Source organism: Erpetoichthys calabaricus, chromosome 3 (assembly GCF_900747795.2).
Source record: "Erpetoichthys calabaricus chromosome 3, fErpCal1.3, whole genome shotgun sequence".
Classification (NCBI taxonomy): domain Eukaryota; kingdom Metazoa; phylum Chordata; class Cladistia; order Polypteriformes; family Polypteridae; genus Erpetoichthys; species Erpetoichthys calabaricus.
In genome coordinates, this window is record NC_041396.2 from 306640237 (window position 1) to 306664649 (window position 24413).

The 24413-nt window shown below is 51.1% G+C and overlaps 1 protein-coding gene across 3 annotated transcripts; it reads left to right on the top strand.

The window, feature by feature from the left end:
* The first annotated feature begins 1933 nt into the window (after positions 1-1933).
* On the top strand, positions 1934-24373 carry cacnb3a (calcium channel, voltage-dependent, beta 3a). Of its 3 annotated transcripts, XM_051924980.1 has the most exons (14): positions 1934-2291; positions 11411-11503; positions 18895-19014; positions 19091-19213; positions 19335-19450; positions 19532-19608; positions 21190-21209; positions 21319-21399; positions 21476-21534; positions 21640-21740; positions 22601-22752; positions 22839-22934; positions 23018-23188; positions 23277-24373. In XM_051924980.1, the coding sequence occupies exons 1-14, from the start codon at positions 2217-2219 to the stop codon at positions 23598-23600; spliced, it is 1608 nt and encodes a 535-aa protein (XP_051780940.1). In that variant the 5' UTR covers positions 1934-2216; the 3' UTR covers positions 23601-24373. The 3 variants fall into 3 exon arrangements, with proteins under 3 accessions (XP_051780940.1, XP_051780942.1, XP_051780943.1); XM_051924982.1 differs by lacking the exons at positions 1934-2291; positions 11411-11503 and adding an exon at positions 15539-15661; XM_051924983.1 differs by lacking the exons at positions 1934-2291; positions 11411-11503 and having other exon boundaries at positions 18032-19014; positions 19091-19217.
* Positions 24374-24413: the final 40 nt, after the last annotated feature.

Below are 24413 nucleotides of genomic sequence, written 5' to 3' on the forward strand. Positions count from 1 at the left end.
TAAATAACACAGCTAAAAATTAAGAGAAATGACTAGAGAGAGAAAAAAAAGAATAAAATAAAAAAAAGGAAAAAAAGAAAAAGCTACACTCACTCTCCTGCTAGCACAAAGGCCACTCCCACTCCAGACCAAAGCAATCGACGCACAGAGTAACAGTAAGACAGGATAGATAGATAGATAGATAGATAGATAGATAGATAGATAGATAGATAGATAGATAGATAGATAGATAGATAGATGTGAAAGGCACTATATAATAGATAGATAGATAGATAGATAGATAGATAGATAGATAGATAGATAGATGTGAAAGGCACTATATAATAGATAGATAGATAGATAGATAGATAGATAGATAGATAGATAGATAGATAGATAGATAGATAGATAGATAGATAGATGTGAAGGGCACTATATAATAGATAGATAGATAGATAGATAGATAGATAGATAGATAGATAGATAGATAGATAGATGTGAAATGCACTATATAATAGATAGATAGATAGATAGATAGATAGATAGATAGATAGATAGATAGATAGATAGATAGATAGATAGATAGATAGATAGATGTGAAAGGCACTATATAATAGATAGATAGATAGATAGATAGATAGATAGATAGATAGATAGATAGATAGATAGATAGATGTGAAAGGCACTATATAATAGATAGATAGATAGATAGACAGATAGATAAATAGATAGATAGATAGATAGATAGATAGATAGATAGATAGATAGATAGATAGATAGATAGATGTGAAAGGCACTATATAATAGATAGATAGATAGATAGATAGATAGATAGATAGATAGATAGATGTGAAATGCACTATATAATAGATAGATAGATAGATAGATAGATAGATAGATAGATAGATAGATAGATAGATAGATAGATAGATAGATAGATAGATAGATAGATGTATGTGAAGGGCACTATATAATAGATAGATAGATAGATAGATAGATAGATAGATAGATAGATAGATAGATAGATAGATAGATAGATAGATAGATAGATAGATGTGAAAGGCACTATATAATAGATAGATAGATAGATAGATAGATAGATAGATAGATAGATGTGAAAGGCACTATATAATAGATAGATAGATAGATAGACAGATAGATAAATAGATAGATAGATAGATAGATAGATAGATAGATAGATAGATAGATAGATAGATGTGAAAGGCACTATATAATAGATAGATAGATAGATAGATAGATAGATAGATAGATAGATAGATAGATAGATAGATAGATAGATAGATAGATAGATGTGAAGGGCGCTATATGATAGATAGATAGATAGATAGATAGATAGATAGATAGATAGATAGATGTGAAGGGCACTATATAATAGATAGATAGATAGATAGATAGATAGATAGATAGATAGATAGATAGATAGATAGATAGATAGATGTGAAAGGCACTATATAATAGATAGATAGATAGATGTGAGAGGCGCTATATAGTTATTATTCGCCCATATTGAACATGTGAGTGCCCCCAGGTCTTCGCCCATCGGTCTTCTGGGGCATTTTGTGTTTTATGGTGGGTCTGCAGGTGTCTTTTTCGACAGGTTTGCGCGACTATCACGTGACGGTTAGTTTACTTGATGTGTATGTTTTATTTATTTATTTGTTTGTTTGTTTGTTTGTTTGTAGGCGGGTCCCCTCTTGTCCGTCGGTCACATGGCTCGTCATCGCGCGCTCCAGTAAGTGACAGACGGAGCGCCAGGACGCCATTGGTTGTCACAGAAGTCAGGGGGCTCGTTGATCATATAGCGTCGTTATAAGTGATCTCGTACAGGTCATAGATACAGATCAAAGTGGGGGGGGCGATGGGGGGGGGTGGCGCCCAGTGTCCCGAGAGACCCTTTCGTTCGCCGAGTTCTATATTGGGGAGATATGGGGGGGTGGGGTTCTATACCCCGTGTGAGGTGTCCTGATTTCCACCGCTGTACGGTGACCGTTACATAAGCCCCCCGGCTCCGCTGGAAAGGGGAGGGGGGCGGGCTGAGGTATCGAGCCGCGCGATGGCGTGAACGGCAGGCAGGCAGGCTGGCAGCAGGACTCCGGAGCGCCGCACCTTTACATTCCCATTTTTTAGTTTTTTTTTTGTTTTGTTTTTTTGGCTGTGGGGGGCTCCCCCGTCCGCGCCGCCGGTGCTTCCTCCCGCAGACGGCCGAGCGATGATCGATGGTCCAGCTGAAGATGTCCAAGTCCTCCTCCGCCGCCCCCGTGCCAGCCGCCGAGACGGCGCGCTACTTCCAGGTGAGGAGGCTTCACTGCGGGGCTCGTCTTGCGTTTGGAGGGCAGCGATCTGGGCGAGGGTGGGGGTGGGCAGGCCCCGACACATATAGTGCAGCAGGACCCCCACCCTCCCCGCTGTCCGTCACGTGCGCCCTCCCCATTACACAAGCGTGGCGCTTTGCAGACCGCGCAGACTGCAGGGCCGAGGTGGGCCGGTGAAGGGAGAATCTGTCGAGCCCCGCGCTCTTCGCGCACGATGACCCCATTAATAGAAAAAGAAGACACTTACATAAGAGAAAGCGCCAGACAGCGCCATGGTGGGACAGGCAGCTCGAGACCCCCGGGCAGAATACAGGGGAGGGCTGGTCAGCTGACACAGAATGGCCTACTGGGTGAAGCGCTGGACCGGCAGTCACCGGGCCTCCCGTTCAAACCGCGCCAGGGGACTCTGAGCTCTCGTAGCGTCGTCCCCAACAATAGAAAGGCGCTATATGACCCTCGGAAAGACAAACAAAAACAAAAATGAGACGTTATAAACAGACCACCAGAAATGGGAACGCCGAAGTTTTCAGCCTCCCAAAATCTGCAGCCGCAGCATCAGAGTGCACGTTGCGCAATTTCGCTCCTTCTATTTCTATATAGCGCCTTTCACAAGGCGTCGACGACAATTTTGCACTCGAAGCGACAGTGAAATCCCCCGACTAAATCAAAAGAGACGTAAACTGTAAAATGGAGGGGACGGCAGAGCGCCAACGTCCCGAGCGCTGCGGCCGGCTGGACAGGCGACTTTCGGACCGGGTGGCCACGTGATACGAAGGCGAATCCCACCCACGACGGGTTGTCCAATCACGTGTCCTGCGCTTCGTTTACAGTGGAATTCCTGAAGACTCCAAACCTGATCAACGTTTTTCATTGTGGTGGACTGGCGTCCCGTCCAGGCAGCCATCTTGTCCTGCGCTTGACTCGCCGCTGCTGTTGACAGGAGATGGATGGCCGCTGGTCAAAAAATAATAAAGATGTGGAGAACCCTGAAAAGTGCAGACCACCGCAAAAGATGGCAGGCGGAGGACAGGAGGAGAGGAGGCAAGCAAATTAAAGCTGATGTCAGGTACATGCAGGGCTGTCCCTAGGAGTTGCTGATATCAGGGTCTTAGAACCCACCCAACCAAACTAAACCTCTGCCCCCGTCTCTCAGTCTTACTGGGATATAAAATCGAAGAGCAGGGTGGGGGTCCCCCTTGAGGTTTCATTGATTAGGGGCTAAAACATTAAGGCATTGACCATAAAGATCAGGGTCCTACTGCTATCAATCTATTTCATGAGTAAAAGATCAGGGGCTGGCTACAATAGGTTCGGGGGCTTAAGTGTCTGAAGACCACTCAATGCTCAGTGCCACAGATTACATGTTTTTGAGTCGGAGGGGATGTCAAATTACACGACTGCTCCAGGACAGTTTCACATTCCACAAGTATTGCAAGTCCCGCCCCTTTCTGTGACAGCCAATAGCATGCTGCCTGGTGGGACCGGCACTGTATTAAGGGTGGGCTGCACTCTCGGTCCTTTTGTTTTCCATTTCCAATCTGTTGTAGTACGGAAAACACGAGACATCAGAATGGTGAGCTTCTCTTATATCTGTGAGACCCAAAGCCCCCCGCATTCTATGAATGGGACATCTGGCTGAGCGCTCATTGGCTGTCAGCTCTCGTGCACATGGAGACCCCTGACGACTGAAGGCAAAATCAAACCTGAAAATCTCTGGAAGTGCCTGGTAGTGTGATGGGATCTTAAGAGCAGAGAGAAGGCATGCGGGGGTCCGAGGTGCCCACAATGTCACTGCCTTCTACACTTCATTGTTTTATCACAGTCAGAGACACAGCTGACCACTGACCAGAGTGACACTGCCACAGCTTCTCATCCATTTGTCCATCTCTCCTCTGAACTGGCCTGAGGGTCACTCTATCCCCCCGCATACACTGGGCCAATTTAGAGACCCCAGTTAATCTAACAGGAACACCTGTGGCATGACAGGACACGGAAGCCCCCAGAGAAACACACACAGGCACCGGCAGAACATGCAAAGCCCACACAGGCAGTGATGAACTCGGGTCTCCGGTGACTGCTGTGCCACCCTGCCAGTCCTCAAAAGCAGCTGAGCTTCAGTGAACGTGCCATCTGACTGCTTGGGCACCTTTAAATGACGCCTTCCCCGAAGTAAATTACAAGTTCATTCATTCATTCACTCATTCAAGCACTCACACACTCCAGTCACTTACCCCTCACTCACTCACTAATTCATTCATTCATTCATTCATTCATTCACTCCATTCATCTGCCCTGCACTCACTCATTTACTCATTCACTCCTTCATTCATACATTCATGCATTCACTCACTCACTCATTTACTTTATTCACTCATCCATTCACTCACTCATTTTCATTCATTCATTCATTCATCCATTTATTCATTCATTTATTCACTCACTCACTCACTCATTAATTCATTCATTCACTCCATTCATCTGCCCTGCACTCACTCACATTCACTCACTCATTTACTCATTCACTCCTTCATTCATACATTCATCCATTCACTCACTCATTTTCTCTTAATTCATTCATTCATCCATTCATTCATCCTTTTATTCATTCATTTATTCATTCGCTCACTCACTCACTCACTCACTCCTTAAGCAGGTGCCTATCCCAGCGGCACCAGGTACCAAGTCAGTGCCAGCTGATTCCATATTTCAGGGACCCCCCCAGCTGGACAAGTGTGAGAGCCACGTTTAGGGGGCACCACTGAGCAGTACGAGGACACTCTGAGACTGTAAGCAGGCAGGCTGTGCCAGTGAGATGAGGTAACAAGCGGGCACGGTGAACTGCAGTATCTGAGGTAGCAGATGGGGGGCATCTCAGAGCTCTGATTGGCATTCTTCTGGGCCTTGGGGTTGTGATGACGTGCCAGTGACAGTGTGGCAGGTCGCCAGTGCAGCTTAGATGTGGACTCCGGGATTTGGATTATATGCTTTATAGAGAAGTAGAAATTTCCTGGAGGGGGTTCAGAGGGGAAGGGATGGCAGTGCCATGCAGAGAGGTTAGAGACTTTAGTGGAGCAGGGCACCAGCTGTAGGCATTTGAACCATTGACAGTCTGTTAAAACTCTATTAAAGGTGAGGATTTGCCTGGCTGGCATGAGTCTTCAAGGGGCAAAGGTACCATGAAGTAGGTGCTGGGCAGGGGGGGGGCATTTGCAGCAGAGAAAGAAAAGCCTGTAATGATGGCTGCCACCTGTCTGCCAGTACAGAGGTTGTGGGCAGGGGGTGCACCCCAAACTGTGGGCTGCCAACCCCTTGAGCGGATCCTTCAGATGCCCTTCAAATGTTTCTGTGTCCCCCTGTGCTTAGGGCCCTGGTAAGTCAGCTCACCCCTCAGATGCCCATGGGTGGTTATGGGACTCTGGAGGGCTGGCAGGAGGCCTGTAACACCTCTCCAGACTGACAGGTGGCAGCAGAGATATCCCTTAAAAAGCAGATGGGTACATTGGCAGCTGTGCCCTTTGAAGTCTTCTCAGAAACATGAAGGGACCACTTGAGGGGACAGTGACCTGACAGGCCTGAAGCTATAGGGGGCGATCCTTGAAGAGAAGTACCACAGACATGTGTAAAGTGTGACGAAAATCGGGAGGTAACCTGGGAAGGTAGTTGGGACGAGGACTGGCACAGGCAGGCAGGTGTGACAGGATGGGTGGCACAGCCACTTTCTTCATTTTAGTGATTTCTTTTGTGAGGTTTGGTTTTCCCTGTGATCATCCCTCCCTTGTGTGTGTGTGTTTTTTTAATAATGCCTTTTTTCGCATGTTGAGACATTTCTTGGCACTATTCTGAGTACTGAAAGATGCCAGGTGGGCACTTGATTGGTTTCTGCAGACACATTTTGAGGAAGATGTTCTTGTGTTATAAGTAGGAGGAATGCAAGGGGTGCCAATCAGCGTATGACATTTTGAAGAATCGTTTTAAAAATCAGGTTACCCTTGTGCTGAGTTTGTTGTGGGCACACAATTTCCGGTGGGCACATTTACATTATAGAGCCCGGGATGTGACCTGATCTGATCCTTGTGTGCCCACACCTATCATGAAGAGAGCTGATGCCAGCTGGGACACCTTAACATTTCACATTAATGGGGTTTATGCCCAGTAGTGGAGTGCCAGTTTGAAAGGCGTTATACACTGAGATGGATCACTTGTGTGGCTGTTACTGGCAGGAGATTTTCTCAGATGGCACCCAAGGTTGTGTATCCTTAGCAAGCCAAGCTGAAGGAGGGCAGGGAAAGGGACAAGGACAGAGAGCTGACACCCCTCTAGTGACCAATCGGGCACCTGAGGGTGAAGGCATATTAGCCCCCCTACACGAGGAACAGTCTGCACGGTGGCGATGAAAGACATGGTGAGGATTAATGTGAGGCCAACAATGGGGGCTAGAACCTCAGGGAGGGGTGGCTTTCATAGAGGGGTCCATTCACTGTCCTTCGACACCCTGCTTAGGACCCCCGTCCACTTCAACATCAGAGGGAAAGCCCCTTTGAAATGTCAGAGCAATGCTAACGACCCACAGAGGACAAGAGGGACGTCTTAACTGAGACTGAGGCAGCAGTGGCGTAGTCGGCAGGATACCCAGGTCAGGCCTTCTGTTCGGCCTTGGGGAGACAGTAAAGATTTCGAAGGACAGGAGCCTCGTCAAAACCAAAGGGTGAAGCACAAATGTAAACGGACAGAACTTAAAAACAAGGGGCGCCAGGAAGTGCATGGAGCTGACCTTCATACCCTATGGGTGCCACCATAGAAACTCCATAGCAACCGCTACAACAGCAAATGGCAAAATGGCATCACGGCGTAACGGTACAAAAAATTGGGATGTTTTGAAACGAAAAACTAATTTCAGAATTGGATCTCTTGGGGTCTGTGGACCCCGGAATGGACATCAAGGTGACCACAAGCAGTAAAAGAAAACTAAAGAACCAGTTGTCACCAGTTGTCTGGCGAGCAGCTCAATGCAATGACTCCTGGGCCCACGAACCTCAAAGAGACAAAAGGTGGGCCCGGTCCAAAAACTCAGAAGCGGGACAAGGGACCGGCCACAAAGAGGGACGAGGCCCTGGATGAGACGTCAACTCGACTGGTGTCCCCCGATGTCCTGACTAAATTGCCCACTATGGCCCCCTAATCGTTTCTTCTCTCTCTGTCACCCTTTCACCACCTCATAGCTCCTGTGTGGCGAGCGTATTGGTACAGCAATGGCTGGCGTTACATCATTCAGGGTGATGCTGCCCACTGGTGGTGGCTGAAGTGGCTCCCCAATGCCAACGTAAAGCGCTTTGAGTAGGTGAGAAAGGCGCTATATACACGTAACTAAGAAGAACGCCATCCATCAGTAATGTGTGATTGATCTCAGCAAACAAACACACACATCACGGTCACCTTGAAAAGTCCAAATTTTAAAAGTACAGCAAATTTAAAATTAAATCAGAGATTTAAATAACAGCCACGTTACACGTGAAATAATAAAAAGTCAACACAATAACAACAAAAGAAAACAAAGAGCGGAAACAAAGAAAGTCCTAAAAAGAGGAAGCAGAGCTCCAAATAACACGCTAAGTAAGGGCGCAGCAAAATACCGAGGCCCCCTGGTGGTAGCTAAAGGGCAGCGCAGTTACAGGGGAATACAACAAAGAAAGATGTGAACAAGGAGTAAGCAAGGGGGCTGGGGGGGGGGGTTAATGGGGGGTCTGGAGAGGAAACAACGTAAAAATATCTACAGATGCCAGGAGTGACCCCCAGGTAGAGAGACTGGCCTCACCACAACGGCAGCCACATGCTGGCAGGACGTGATGGGGACAGTGGGCAAAGGACTGGATAGGCGAGATAAGCAAGCGCAGTGCCAGTGAGGTGGGCACATAGAGTGGGATTGTGTGTGTGTGTGTGTGTGTGTGTGTGTGTGTGTGTGTGTGTGTGTGTGTGTGTGTGCGCGCCCGTCATCGACATTGAAACTGAGACAGAAAGCCGTCGGGGGCCGTGGAGTAGTAAAGGGGACTTTGGGGGTGCTGAAGCTGTCAGGTGCCACCGGCTCAGTTCTCTTCATGGTGGTCCATTAGTGGCACATGTTAAATCCATGAGGGTGGGTGGTATCCGGGGGGTGGTGCCATTGGACGCCTTGTGCTAATTCATCAGCTCCCCCTCACATCCTCCTCACTTTGATTCTTTCCTGTATGGACTTTTACTCTTCATCCTGCTTTTTTGATTTTTGGCTGGCAACTTTTGGGCATGTTCATTTTTGAGCTGCCACTTGAGGGCGACACTTTGATTTTTTTGAAATCTTTTCTTTTTTGAATATTTTGTAATAACCTTCAATTATATTAAGGACTGCTTAGTTCTTTAGGCCAGGGGTTTTTGCAGTTCTCCTCTCCCCTTGGCCTGATTTGTGTTTCAGGGTCCGGCCTGCTTTTGTGTCTTGAGGTCTGAAGCCTCTTTATGACTTGAAAGCACCTGAAGCTTAACAAAGGCGACAAAGGGAGGACAATAAGCAGATGAAAGGAACGAGGAAAACGAGAAACGAGGGATGCCCAGTATGCCATTAAGAAGCAGATAACAGCTATCAAAGTGAACAAAAAAAAGAAGAGTAATGCAAACCACAAGACCCCAAGGCAAGACCCCTATGAGGCTCGGCCAGAGGTCCGAGGTCTTTTTGGTCCAAACCCAACCTAAAGTGGCTCTTCGCTCTCCAGGGGCTCCTGCTTTCGATAATCACGAGGATTTTCACAACTTTGTGTGCCCACTGTCACTTACAATGGCAACCTGATAACCGAATAGCCCCCCCACACCTGACTGACAATGCCTGTCATTGGTGGTCTCCATGAGAGCGATGCAGAAATAGGTGGCACACAACAAACTGGCACCACAAAAGCAACTGAAGTAAAATGAAGTGAGTAAGGACAGGACAAGTGACCTGCTGACAGACCAGTTGAGGGTCCCTGAGGACGGAGCCCACCAGCAGCACTGGGTACCAGGGAGATGCCAGCCCTGGACAGGCAGAAATCAATCACAAGGATGAACTGGACAAACAGACATGGGGAGAATCTGCACGCTCCACAGGACTGGACAGTGCGGACCACTGAGCGTCCACAATCACCATCGGACCCTCTGAAATAGAAGTCTGAAGTCACTGGGGGGAGTAAGCCACCAACTGAAAGAACGGACAACACAAGAGAACAAGCAGGAGTGTGACAGGGACAAGGCCAGGACCTTGGGAACGGCACAGGGACAAAGGACATGGCTGAGACCAGGGGCAGGAAAAGGGCCTAGGGATGGGGACAAGGACAGAGACAAGGGACATGGCCAGAACCAGGAGCAGGACTGTGACAGGGACAAGGACAAGGAGCACGGCCAGGACCTGGAGCAGGGAAAGGAACATTGACAGGAAAAAGGGCATGGACAGGGACAGGCACGATGACAGGGACAAAGATAAAAGACACGGCCAGGACAAGAAGCAGGGAACGGGCAATGGACAGGGACAAAGGACATGGCAAAGACCAGGAGCAGGAAGAGGGACAGGAACAAGAAGAGTGACAAAGACAAAGGACACGGCCAAGACTTGGTGCAGTAAAAGGTACAAACGACAGGGACAGAGGACGTGGCTAATGCCAAAAACAAGGAAAGGGTCAGTGACAGGAACAAGGGCAGGGACAACGACAAAGGACCTGGTCAAGACTCAGAGGACAGAAGGACAAAGCAAATGACAAACATAAAGACAAAGACCCAGAACATGACTAGGACCAGGAGCAGGGACAAGGACAAGGCTGGTGACTGCAGCTGAAGGCTCACTTGAGACTTGGGAGAGGCAGCCCCCCCCACACACCCATTGTGTCACTAGTCTCTAGGGTGGTGGTCTCACTCCCTGCTCTCCTAGTTGCTGCTTTGGTCACTCAGATTTTTTTGGACTCTTTGCTCAGCCACCTCCACCAGGAGGTGCCCTATCTCTGCAGAGGCCTTAGGTTGCCCTCAGTAGTGCCAGGCTGTGTCAAGCTAGCTCTGCCCATTGGTCACTTCTGGCCATCTATTAATCCTGACCTGGTGCAGCAGAGTCACCATGTAGTGATGGACTGCCAGAGTGGCTCCCGGGCCGATGACCAGTCACATGTCTGGTAAAGGGGATCTGCTGCAGGCCCCTCATGTCACACATGTCCAGCTGAGTGCATTAATGTCTACTCAGTGACCATGCCTGGCATCTGTAGAGCTTTATGGGGTCAGGACAGGTCCAATACAAAGATGTCATCATTTCCACCCTGAAATGACATCTCCAGACATGTCAAGCAGTTGTGTGTCATAGGATCTGTGAATGTCCACACTAACATTAGACAAAGAGCAGTCACCTCAGGCTGATGTCCAGGCCAAATTTGCCAACTTCACCCTGTGGGTACCACAACGACAGCCCAAGGAGCTGAAGTGCCACATCAACTGGGAAATGTTTCATGGCTGAGGGTCTCTCCGGCCAATCCCTGTTGGACCGGCCCACCCATGCAGCCCCATCAGTCTGTCTGGTCCTCTGCTGAGGTAGTCCAGTTTGCCCAAGTGTCCACCATAAAGCTGGACAATCAACTGAATGTCAGTCAGTCAGTCATTGTCATACCCGCTATACCCTAACTACAGGGTCACAAGGGTCTGCTGGAGCCAATCTCAGCCAGCACAGGGCACAAAGAAGGAACAAACCCCGGGCAGGGCGCCAGCCCACCGCAAATCAACTGAATGGACAAAATCAAATTCTTGTCTGGCATGCACCAGAGCCTCAGTTGGCAGCATGGTGACAAGTGCAGGAGGTGGTGCTGGTGGTCCGAGATTGAGAGATCAGAAGATCAGAAACATGAAAAAGCAGCCAGGAGGGATGAGTAAAGGGAGACAGGAGGATGAGCTGGGCCACCCTGACTTGACATGTTCTGATGTGCCAGTCTGATGCCCTTCAACATGACCCTGCTGTCGTCATGCCCACTGAAGGGCAGATATTGGTCATCAATGTGCCCACGGCTGTGGAGAATGGCCACAGTGACCAGTTGAGGACTGATGATTATTTTTCCCCTTCTGTTTCACACCAGCTGGCCAGGAAGCTGCCCAAACGGAAAAGTCGCTTCAAGCGCTCGGACGGGAGCACATCCTCCGACACCACGTCCAGCTTCGTCAAGCGCCAGGTAAGCCTTGCTGACCGGACACAGGAACTTGGGGTGACTTTTCTATGTTACCGAGGATGCAGTGCCCTCTGCTGGCATGAAGCTTAATTGCATGCCTTGATGGGTGCAGGACATGTTAAATGTTGAGTGACCACAGGGACCCTCCAGACCTTGTTCACTAGTTTTACCCGACCCAACCCCAATACTCTGACTGGCACACTTCCGTAATTCCAGCTGGCACAGGGCTGACTTCCAGTTGCTGGCCTTAATGCACAATCACTGCCCTGCATTGTATAGCGCCTTTCTGGTCACCTCCACCGAGTCAGAGGGGAGTTGACTAGTCTGACAATCTTCAGCCTGTCATCTCTTGTGACGAGTGATGACTGTCCTGTTTGTGTCACTGCTCAGGGTGGCTCATCAGCACTCGCACGTCATATTGTAGTCATTTCCACCTTCATCCAAAGCCACTTCCAAATGCCAAATCCACAGGGATGGCTCTTTGACACACTCAGGGTCACACAAGTAGTCATTGAGACTGGAGAGGTGGCCATGGACTGGTATATAGTGGGCACAGGTTTACTGAAGTGGTCACTGGACCGGCAGGTTGGACCCTCTTATGTTTATTATCGCCGCATTGGGTCTTTTTAAATTTAACTGCTACAAAAGAGCTCTGTAGTCACTGCCCCCTGGAGACTCTCTGGTACCACCTCTCAACATGGCATAGTTGGAATGCCACTGGACTCACAATCCCATGGCTGCCTCCCTGAGTGACCCTAACCAATTCACTTGACCCCATTGTCTTCGCTTGAGTTGAGTTGTGCCTTATGCTAGCATTTGTTGTAGAAAGGTGCTATATAAAGTTAAAGGGGCTTTTGTGCGCATTGTGGTGGCATTAAGTGGTAGTGCCATGGCATGGTCAAGAGGCCCAATGGCTAGGGCACTGGACTGTACACCACTTTGAGGTGAGGCATGTTCACCTGCCTGTGCTCCAGAAAGGTGCTATATAACAACGTGAATGTTGTGAATGCCTACTGTTTGGGCTGTTGGCCCTCAGAAGTCACTGGCACTTGAGTTGGCAGATGAGAGGCTGCACTGAATCAAGCGCCCTGCAGTGACCCAGACCTGATGTACCTGCAGTGTACAGGATGTGGTTTGGTCCAAATCAGAATTCGCCAAGTAAATGCAGACCAAGAAATGCAGGAGTCTGATAGAGTGATGGGTCGGACTGTGCAGCAGGGATGACGATCGTCATGTCACCTGGCCGTAAGGCGCTATACTCCTGCTACTCAGATTTAGTCCTGCTGACTGCTGGCACTGGACCAGCTTTTTTGACCAAAGGGTAGCCCTAAAGTGCGGCTGTGACCAGCCTAGGGGTGGACTTGGGTTCAGTCAGTGAGAGGGTGCATGAAATGAGAGGACAGAGCCAGAGAGATGACATTTAGAGAGGGGAGGTGCTGGACCACCAATAGTTCTGGAGTTAAGGCCACTGGCCATAAATAAAGGAAAAGACTGGCCATCCTGAGCCCGTGAAGAAGAAGATGAGGTGGCAGGGGCCACAAGGAGGGCCCACCTGAGATCTTCTGCATGGCAACCAGTAGATTAGGTGATTCACAGAAAGTTTTACAAAAAGGTGTGGGCATTCAGGTGCCCCTCAACGTGGTCCATGCCAGCCCCCAACAAAGCTGGACCCCAAGTAGCCGTTTCTCACTTAACGCCAACCTTCTGTTGTGGCCCTTCTGTCCAATGACTAAAAGTAGCAACAGGTAGGCGGAGGCCACGTGACAATGCCCACCTCTCACCTCAATGCAAGGGACCAGACCTCGGCCGCCCCCCCAACGAGCAGGGGGTGGGGGTGGGGCGCCTGTGGCCTTGAGCTGACATTGCCAGAGCCGCGGATCGATTGGCTTCTTTTAAAAAGCTCTCGCTGCCCGCCGCCTGCTCTCAAAGTGCCCTCGCAGTGAAAGGAGACCCCCGCGCTTCACTGGCTCCATTCACTCCTCGGTGAAACTCGAGACGGGAGCCACTTCCTCGGCCCGCGGCCCACTCAGCGCAAATGCGTCTAAAAGCTCCTCTTGAGTTTCCTGCCCGCTGCTAATGACCAGTAATGGACAGCTGGGGGGCCGGGGGGCCGGCACAGCACTTAGGAGAAGTCATTCGAGGCCTGACGTGGCTTTCTCTTCTTTATTTTTTTATTTCTTATTGTGTTTCAGTTCTGTTTACATATTATATAACACCTTTAATGTTTAGCAATAGTTATATAGTGCCTTTCACATCTATCTATCTATCTATCTATCTATCATATAGTGCCTTTCACATCTATCTATCTATCTATCTATCTATCTATCTATCTATCTATCTATCTATCTATCTATCTATCTATCTATATAGTGCCTTTCATATCTATCTATCTATCTATCTATCTATCTATCTATCTATCTATCTATCTATCTGTCTATCTATCATATAGTGCCTCTCACATCTATCTATCTATCTATCTATCTATCTATCTATCTATCTATCTATCTATCTATCTATCTATTATATAGTGCCTTTCATATCTATCTATCTATCTATCTATCTATCTATCTATCTATATAGTGCCTTTCATATCTATCTATCTATCTATCTATCTATCTATCTATCTATCTATCTATCTATCTGTCTATCTATCATATAGTGCCTCTCACATCTATCTATCTATCTATCTATCTATCTATCTATTATATAGTGCCTTTCATATCTATCTATCTATCTATCTATCTATCTATCTATCTATCTATATAGTGCCTTTCATATCTATCTATCTATCTATCTATCTATCTATCTATCTATCTATTATATAGTGCCTCTCACATCTATCTATCTATCTATCTATCTATCTATCTATCATATAGCGCCTTTCACATCTGTCATATGTAGTGCCCTACTTATCTATCCACATTGTTATCTTGCTCCGTTCATATTTATCTGTAGTTATTTAGCGCCTTGTATCTGTCCGGCTCTCATACAGCATCTTTCTCATTTCACTTTTCTTTATGTTATGCAGATTTTTCCTTTTCTTTCTTTCTTTCTTTCTTTCTTTCTTTCTTTCTTTCTTTCCTTCTTTCTTTCTTTCTTTCTTTCTTTCTTTCTTTCTTTCTTTCTTCCCATTCCCCACACGTTTTTTATTCATTCTTTTCGGCTGACATCTTGAGGCTAATGTCGCTGCTGCCACGTCTGGTTTGTTCAGTTTGGCTGACGTTGGGCACCTGTTGGCGTCTGCCCGCTCCTCGTCTCATTTGGTGGGTTTGTATGAAGAGATTTCAGGCAAGCGGGTAACAGCAGTAGAAAAGAAAACCCAAGGTTTGAATGTGATGAGCACGAGGGACAAGACGCAGAGCTTTAAGGACTTGCGGTGTGTGTGGCATGGTGCCTACCCGTAAGAGTGTGGCACTGCAGTGAGCAGCTGTAGCGTTCCTGCCCCCCAGATGTGACTCCGGACGCATCTTCTTTGTGGCTCCTCTCTTTTGATGTCGTATGGGAGGTGACTTCGGGGGTCCAGAAGTCTGGCATTGACATAATCTTCGTGCCACCTCCACGTGTACCCAGGCCCTTTATCCACTGCCACTCCAACGTCCTTCCTCCACTTGACAAAGACGCCCTCGTGTCTTCTATTGCGTAGGCGTCCCGTCCGGTGCCAGCTCTGCCATAACAGGCTCAACGAGGTCCGCATCCTTTGTCCGCTGAGCCGACGGAGCCACTGCAGTCGGCGTTGACTTGTGAGACCCTCAGTGACAGACCCCCGCATCTTCCGCTTGCTCTTGTCTCCGCGTCCAGCGCGTGCCCCAATCCCCCCGAGACCTCTCACCTCGCGGGTCCCCCTTCAGGTGCTCTGAGACACGTGCCAAGGCTGCGGGAGCGGGACCCGAGTGCGCGTGCCTGATGGGCCGCTCGCTCCGCGCTGAGCCATTAATTATTCATCACCGGGGAAAGCGCTGCGTTCTCGCGCCTGTCCGCTGGCACCCCTGCGGTCCCGCCCTGGGCTGGTCCGTGCGCAGATGCGCGCCCCGGGCTCTCCAGTAGCCCGCCCGGTCCAGTGCGCTCAACTCCAGCGCGGCGTCACGGTCCGGTCCGGTCAGGCCAGTCCACTCCCGGGGCTGAATGTCTCTCTCCAACTCGAGCGTCTTCCTGCTCAATGAGGTCAGTGTCCGCTGCGCTCCGCTGCGCTCGGGGTTTGACTTGGAGATGCTCCGGAGATCAGGGCGGGGCTCGGAGCCCCAGATAAGGACGCTGCCGCTCCGCCGTCTCCGTGCCGTTCGGCGTTGATGAAGCGCTGGCTTAGCGGAGGGCATCGGCAGGACAGAAACTGAGAAAAGGGGCTTCGGCGAGAATTGGGGACGGTAAAGCACTGCAGGTGGGCAGCGTGTATAGCAGGCAGCAAGCACTCGAGCAAAGTCAAGGCGCTATATTGTAGTCTAAGGGGGCGCCTCAGCGTGGAGAGCGCGCGCACCCCAATGAGATAAAGAAGCGGAGATTGAGCGGGGTCGGGCACCGCGGGGCTCTAACGGGCATAGGTTGGCACAGGGGAGCTGGCATCTCGGGCGCCGCGCACTTCTCCCGACTTTATTCCTGGCGCCTCAACTTTTCGTCGACCAGTGAACTTGGACCAATGTGGACGAGGGGAGGTGAGCGCCGACAGGACCGAGGAAGGGCCCACCTACCGTTACCGACTTGGGCGGGCACTGATGGGGGGGGGGGCTTTGTTAATAGCCCTCCGGAAATTTTGTTTATTGCGTGACGTAACAAAGCTTATTAAAGGGCGTCCGCGACGCAGAGGCGGCAGTGCTGCTGGCACCCTGGGGACCGCGAGGAGCTGAGGGGGGTCGGACGAGCAGGGCGGTGAGTCTGGCGGGGGTACCGAGGGGCACCGATGGGCGATTTGTTAAGATCACTAAGTCCTTTAAGAAATCTCATCCGTATTGAAAGGACGGCGGGACAGTGCTTCCGAGTGCTGTAATATATAGCGCCTTTCCCTTCGATCTGTCTGTTATAGTGTCGCTTCTATCGAACTATCAGATGGTGCCTGTCCTTCCATCCAGATTTCAAATCCACGTGAGCAGGGCAGCTGGAGCCTAACCAGCAAGCATCGGGTGCAAGGCAGGAATAATACTTGGAAGGGGAGTCAGTCCATCGCAGTGTGAACACACACACACACACACACACACACACATCCGGGGACAATGTGGCATCACCAGCCCGTCTAACCGCCGTAATCTTGGACTGTGGGAGGACACGGGGAGAACATGTAAACTCCCCGATCTATCGATTATATAGCGCCTTTCCTCTCTAACTCTCTGTCTCTCTGTACTGCTTCAGGAGTCGGTTTAGCACCGGGATTCCGTATTCAAGCTCCAACACTCGTTTGCCAGCCTCCTCCTCCTCCTCCTTCTTCTTCTTCAGTGTTTCTGTCATGGAGCTCGAGGCCCGTTTTTCTTTTCTTCTCTTCTCTTTGCTGCGAGTTTCTTTTCCTCCTGACGGTTCTTTCCTTCTCTGATCCCTCCGTTTTAACTCAGACGGTTCGTTTCCGTTTTTCACTTCCGGTCTTTAAGAGCTCGCCGATGTTCTCCTCCTTCATTCCCGTGCCGATGGACTCCAATGGCCGCCCGTCTGTCCTCAGATCTCCTGGCCGTTTCTTTACTCCAGCCCCGATTCCTTTCACTTCAGTTCGCTTGATCTTTCATTTATTTTAATTTTTTATATTAAGTTTTTGTTCTTCTTATACTTTTCTTTTTGTACAAACATTTTTTGGTGTCTTAGCTCCACCCTTTTCCTCTACGCGTACTATACAAGCCCCGCCCCGCCTCACCTCTCCCTAATCACACCCCCTTTCTGCGTGCACGTGCTGCACTCTGCCCCGCCCCCTTTGTCCACTCACTCACTCACTGGTCACTCAGCCCATGTGACCCCGCCCCCCTTATCCCACTCCCGCTCCATTTTTGGTGGCGGATTTCATTTTTCGACTCTAACGTCCTGTTTTTCCTGGCATTCCCAATTCTCCCAGTTCTCCCAGTTCTTGTTTCTTTACCTTTTTTGACACACAGGCCTCATTCTTCAGATTCTTTGCCCACCCATGTTTTCTGCATCTCCTCCCACGCTGCCCAGTTGGCACTTCAGTCACCCAGTTTGTCTGATTTCTCTTTAATGTCACTGAGGCACCCTCTGGTAACAGCAGCAGGAGATGAAGAGGCGGAAACTGAGCGGGGTCGGGCACCACAGGGCACTGACGGGCTTATGGTGCCATAGGGGAGCTGGCATCTCAGGCGTTGTGCGCTTCTCCCAACTTTATTCCTGGTGCTTCAACTTTTCCTCGTCCATTGAACTTGGACCAAAGAGGACGAGGGGAGGTGAGCGCCGACAGGACCGGGGAAGGGCCCACCTACCGTTGCCCACTTGGGCGGGCACTGATGGGGGTGGGCTTTGTTAATAGCCCTCTGGAAAGGAGCATGGGAGGAAGTGACTGCCCAGTTGGCACTTAAGTCACCCAGTTTGTCTGATTTCTCTTTAATGTCACTGAGGGACAGTCTGGTCACAACAGCAGGATGTTTGGTGTCACCACTGTCACACTCTGAGTTCTTTGTAGAGGACCAACAGACAGACCCTAGTGGTAGTCTAGATGGAATGCCTTGGGGTCACCAGACCAGACCAGTCTCTATGGGGTGAACTGTGTGCCCAAGAAGACTGGGCACCTCAGGCTGAAGTGATCACTGTTGGACTCACATTACATGTAGGACAGTGATTGGGCACAAGACAGTGCCACAGTGGGGCACAGAGGGTCCTCCGAGGACTTCCATGTCCAGGACTGATGCTCACTGATTATCGCAAACCCACTTTTTTGCTTTGTCTACTTTGGCTTTACTGTGCCCAGTGTGACTGGCAGGGACAGCCAGCACTAGACATGAAGCCCTTCATGTTGCTACCAGCTCCCCCAATATCCACTAGGTCTCCCGGCAATGAGGTGCCAGGCTCAGACACCAAATGCCACTTTGTGCTGCAGCCTTGGCGCCTGTGCTGCTTGTTTTTTGCAGCCTTGGCAGAATTGATGGAGCCTCATTAAATATTGACGTGCGCTTATGTGCGCCAGGGAGCCGCGCTGCAGGCTGGGCAGGCCACCGGATCTGGAGAGGGCGAGTGCCACCTGGCGACACTGCATTTTGAATGGTGGCATGTGATTCTCAATGGCTAGTGTTTACTGAAGGTTCACTGGTAGTGCATGTGCATCATCTTGGCATTGTCACTGGCAGCCACTGGCACTCCACGTGATGTCCCCAGGGGTTTAGGCCATCGGATTCTTGTCTTTCCCCGTCCTGACCCCCGCAATGTGAACGCCCGCTGGCCTGATAACACTACTGCCTGTGCCCTCTTGTGTCTGCCAGGGGTCAGCCGATTCGTACACCAGTAGGCCCTCCGACTCCGACCTGTCCCTGGAGGAGGACCGAGAGGCGTGTCGGCGGGAAGCCGAGCGCCAGACGCTGCTGCAGCTCGAGAGAGCCAAGGTGAGTGGCGCAGGGCACTGCCCGCTTTAGGGACCCCGCTTGACCACCTCGTGATGGGCACCTGCATTTCTTTCAGACTAAGCCCGTGGCGTTTGCCGTGAAGACCAATGTCAGCTACTGTGGGGCACTGGACGAGGACTGTCCAGTCCAAGGGGCTGCCATCAACTTTGAAACCAAAGACTTTTTGCACATTAAAGAGGTGGGTCTGTGTTTTTTGGGGGGCTGCATGTCCACCTTGTCACATGACTGGTCAGCAATGGGGAGTGGGGGGGCCTTCTGTGTCCCGCCAAGTGACCCTCAGACGGGCCGTCTGCTTACAGAAATACAACAATGACTGGTGGATCGGGCGCCTGGTCAAGGAGGGGGCTGACATCACCTTCATCCCGAGCCCACTGCGGCTGGAGGCCATGAGGCTGAAGCAGGAGCAGAAGCAGAGGTGAGCCGTCACGGGTGAGGACCGCCGTCCCGGACCACCGCTGGCAACACTCTCACTGCCAACCTGTTTACTGCCCCACAGGAGGACCGGTGGAAACTCATCGTCAAGTCTGGGGGACATGGTGTCAGGAGGCTGGCGGTCCACACCGCCATCTACAGGTGGGCTCGCTTACTACAGATGTGTGTGGGGGGGTGTGGGGGGGGTCTGTGCCTTACGCCGTCTACAGGTGGGCTACCTGTGTGTGTGTGGGGGGGGGGGCGGTCTATACCTTACATTACCTACAGGTGGGCTCGCTTACTACAGAGTGTGTGTGTGGGGGGGGTCTGTGCCTTACGCCATCTACAGGTGGGCTACCTGTGTGTGTGGGGGGGGGGTCTATACCTTACATTAGCTACAGGTGGGCTCGCTTACTACAGATGTGTGTGGGGGGGGGGTCTATACCTCACACCATCTACAGGTGGGCTCACTAACTACAGAGTGTGTAGGGGGGGGGGGGGGGGTCTGTGCCTTACGCCATGTACAGGTGGGCTACCTGTGTGTGTGTGGGGGGGGGGGCGGTCTATACCTTACATTATTTACAGGTGGGCTCGCTTACTACAGATGTGTGTGGGGGGGGTGTGGGGGGGTCTGTGCCTTACGCCATCTACAGGTGGGCTACCTGTGTGTGTGTGTGTGGGGGGGGCGGTCTATACCTTACACCATCTACAGGTGGGCTCACTAACTACAGAGTGTGTGTGGGGGGGTGTGGGGGGGTATGTGCCTTATGCCATCTACAGGTGGGCTACCTGTGTGTGTGTGGGGGGGGGGGGGGGGTCTGTGCCTTACGCCATCTACAGGTGGGCTGCCTGTGTGTGTGTGGGGGGGTCTATACCTTACATTAGCTACAGGTGGGCTCACTAGCTACTGTGTGTGTGTGTGGGGGGGGTCTATACCATACATTATCTACAGGTGGGCTCTCTGACTGCTATATGTGTGGTGAGCACCTTACGCCATCTACAGGTGGGCTCACTAACTACAGTGTGTGTCGTCGGCGTCTTACACCGTCTATGGTGGGCTCCCTGACCCCGCTGTGTGTTTGGGCAGCACGTTTATCCAGCTGCTGCTCCCAAGGCTAAGGAGTCTAGTTTTTGGTATGGGGGGATCCAGTCAGTCACATGGCGTCAATTCCTAAATGCAGTGGCTTGTGTGTTGAGTAGGGTGGCACATTTGCATATTATGACTGCTCATTTACATGGCTTGGGAATAATGAATATTAATATGGTGAATTTACATAGATGCACATGTCATCAGGGCTAATTTGGGTATTCATGTGGTCAATTTACATTTTAACCCAATACATCTGAACATTAACCCCTTGTTTGCATAGTGGATGATTCTGCTCGATTTCTTTTTATATAGCGCCTTTCCCATTGATCAAACTCCAAGTGAGCTGTGTCATTAATTTGCATATGAATACATCTCATTAATATGGTTATTTATTAATATGAAGGTCATTTAGATGTGCTGACCCCCCAGCAGCTTAAAGAGGGGGCTGTGTGGGTGGTCATTGCCACCTTGCTCACCAACCAGCTGGTCACACAGAGGAAGTGCAGCCTACCAAACTGCAAATCCAGGGAGCTCAGGGGTCTGCAACATATTGTCCCCATAGTTCCTCATGCGGGGGTCCCTGCCCTTCTATTACGGCCCACCATGATCTCCCTATCCCTGCAGACTCACATCTTTATTTTTCTTTTCCAAAGCCAAACAGAAGCAGAAGCAGGTAAGCTGCTCGACTCGGGGGTCAAGTGGGGTGGGGCCAGGGCTCTGAGTGAGTTCTGGGGTCCTGCAGCGCTCCCCCCCCCTTGTAACACATCTCGTCCCACCCGCAGGCCGAGCACGTCCCCCCATATGATGTCGTCCCCTCCATGAGGCCCGTGGTGCTTGTGGGCCCCTCACTCAAAGGCTACGAGGTAAGGCACGGCAGAGCTGGGGCAGGGGGCTCTGGAACTCGTGTCCCACCTCACCTGCTCCTGTCTCGTGGCACAGGTGACTGACATGATGCAGAAGGCCCTCTTCGACTTCCTGAAGCACAGGTTTGAGGGCAGGTGAGCTGCTGAGCGGTGGCCTTCGCTCCTTTTGTCTTGTGACATCGTGACGTCTATCGGGGGCACTTTACTTGTGCCCACTCATCTTGTCTGCTCTCATTGCAGGATATCCATCACGCGGGTCACTGCAGATCTGTCCCTAGCCAAGCGGTCAGTCCTCAATAAGCGGGCCATCATTGAGCGCTCCAACACCCGCTCCAGCCTGGGTGAGTCTCCACAGGGTCAGAGTGCCCACTAGGTGGCACTGCTGTAGTGGGAGGGCATGGAGAGGACGGGGGCCGACTGAGAGTAAGCGTTAGCGGTCCACCATAGGACAGCTCACGCTGGCCAACGCATTTGCACATTGACCCCCTGGTGGCATGGTCAGTTTCTTTTTATATGGCGCCTTTCCTGTTGATCAAGCTCCTCCCTTTAAGATTTCAAGGACATTTTCATTAATTTGCATATTCACCTAATTAATATGCCAGCTCCTTCTTTATGAAAATGAAGCTCATTTATATGTGCGGCCCCCTAGTGGCTGAAGTGCACGAGCTCAGCAGCATCATAAAGGATGGGACGGTGTGGGTGGTCATCAACAATGTGACCACCACCACCAGCACCCCCCACAGCTATCAAGGATGTATGACGCTTTGAATACCCACTGTGGTCTGAACCCATGACCTGGGCCCTCTGCCAGTCCCAGTTTCTTACCACCACATTGGAGCGCAGTGGGGTGGCACAGTGGCCAAAGCTGGTGACCTGGGTTCAACTCCCTGTCGGTGTGGGTGTCCTGCCACATCTCAATTAGTGAGTTGGGATGGGTGGGTATCACGGTGCCCCATTATGGACTGGCAGTAGGCACCTGCCCCACCTGCCTCATGAACGTCAGATTAACGACAGGTGAAACTGGCCAGCGGGTCAGATGTTAGGTGCCTGCCAATCACTTGGCACTTTGCTCACACTGTAAGGCGCTATACAAGTCCAGACTGGTGGTGTCATAGTGGCCGTGGCCACTAGGGGTGGCACTCTAGGTCGTGTGGCTCTGTCCCTTTTATGACTCCTCCTCCTCTTCTTCCGTTCCTTCCAGCGGAGGTCCAAAGCGAAATCGAGAGAATCTTTGAGTTGGCCAAAACCCTGCAGCTGGTCGTGTTGGACGCCGACACCATCAACCACCCAGCGCAGCTCAGCAAAACATCCCTGGCACCCATAATTGTGTTCGTCAAGGTGTCCTCGCCAAAGGTAAGAGATTGGCACCACATGACCGGTTGGCACACTCCAGCCAAGGTGCCAGCCACCTTCCTCTCTCCCTTCCCCATCTCCAACAGGTGCTGCAGCGGCTCATCAAATCTCGAGGAAAATCCCAAAGCAAACACCTGAATGTCCAGATGATGGCAGCAGACAAGCTGGCACAGTGCCCTCCGGTGAGCGTTTGTTGCCAGCCAGAAGATCACCTGGCAGCTCGACCCATCCCCCTCACCATGGCGCCTTCTTCTGCTCTTTTCAGGAAATGTTTGACGTGATCCTGGATGAGAACCAGCTGGAGGACGCCTGTGAGCACCTGGCAGAGTACCTGGAGGTGTACTGGCGGGCCACCCACATGCCAGGGCTAGCAAACATCAACCCACTGCTGGAGCCAAGCCTGGCGCCCCGACCCTCTGCCACTGCCGGACTTCAGGTACACACTGCCCCCGCCCACCAGGGCCACCATGGCAGGTGGTGCCCGCTCTGTGCCCCATTAATCTCTTTGTGCATCTCCATCCCAGGAGCAGCAGGACGAGCCGGCAGAAGAGAACTCGCCCCTCGAGCAGGACAGCCTGATGCCCGCAGATGATGTCACCCAGTCATCCCGTGGAGGGGGCAAGACATGGAAGCCACCCGGTCAGCGTGGTCCACGGCGCCTCGATACCGAGGAGTACTCCGATGCCTACGAGGACCTGTACAAACCACACCGAAACCACAGCGCCAGCCTGCACAGCTCCAACGGGCACGAGTCCCAGGACCGGCTGCTTGAGCGCGAGTCGGAGCAGAGCCACAACGAGCGCAACAGTCACCAGCGCAGCCGGCCCTGGCCTCGGGACAGTTACTGAGAGGAGGGGGGGGGGTGAGGTGGCAGGCCGGGCATCTCTCTGCTCGGAGGGATGGGCTATACTCATCAGGGTGGGCACAGAAACAGCCCTGATCTGAGCCAGTCACAAGATGACCTTTTGCCACCCTTAGGCCACAGAGTGAGGATAAGCCCCGCCACGTCCTGTATGCCACTTGACCGTGCCTGCCGCCGGACAAACATGGCACCTGTCAAGTCCAGAAACATGGGCGACGATGTGCTGCCATTGAAAGGCACTATAAAGCAGGCAGGACTTGACGGACATGTCCGACACTTGACCCCTTGCCCTCAGTCTTGAGGTCACGATGGGGGGGCTCTGATGTAAACATTAGTAGGCACCCTCGCCCATCCCCAGCCACTAAAACTGGCACATGTGATGCAATGGCCAGCGTCACACGTGCCACCTGCTGACCATACTGCCAGGTCTTCCCACTGGCCAGCTGCACAAACAAACTTCCTTGTTCACCTCATTTGAACCCACCAGGTCTTCCAAGCCCAATGCCAGCTGTACCAAGTCTTCCTGCTGCTTGTGTGGTGCCAGCTTGACATTAAATGCCCACTGTCCCCCAGATGATCCAGTGAAGCACAACAGTAGCACGCTGCCGTCCTCATCTGCTCCCGCTTGACACACTATGGCTGGCGGGGCAGCTGGACACTGGCACCCATGTCTTGCCACACAGAGGTGGGCCCAATGCCCGCCACTGCTCAAATCGCCTTCCTGTTGCAGTAGAGATTCTAATAAAGAGTTCAAGGCAAGCTGTGTCTGGGTCCTGTTATACCGCCAGTAGGGGGCACC

What these genes read in the sequence shown, in the direction of transcription:
- cacnb3a (XM_051924980.1), top strand. Translation starts at nt 2,217, where the DNA reads ATGGTCCAGCTGAAGATGTCCAAGTCCTCCTCCGCCGCCCCCGTGCCA. An exon ending in TGCAGCTCGAGAGAGCCAAG is followed by an intron (nt 19,015 to 19,090) that starts GTGAGTGGCGCA and finishes CATTTCTTTCAG; the next exon opens with ACTAAGCCCGTGGCGTTTGC. An exon ending in ACTTTTTGCACATTAAAGAG is followed by an intron (nt 19,214 to 19,334) that starts GTGGGTCTGTGT and finishes GTCTGCTTACAG; the next exon opens with AAATACAACAATGACTGGTG.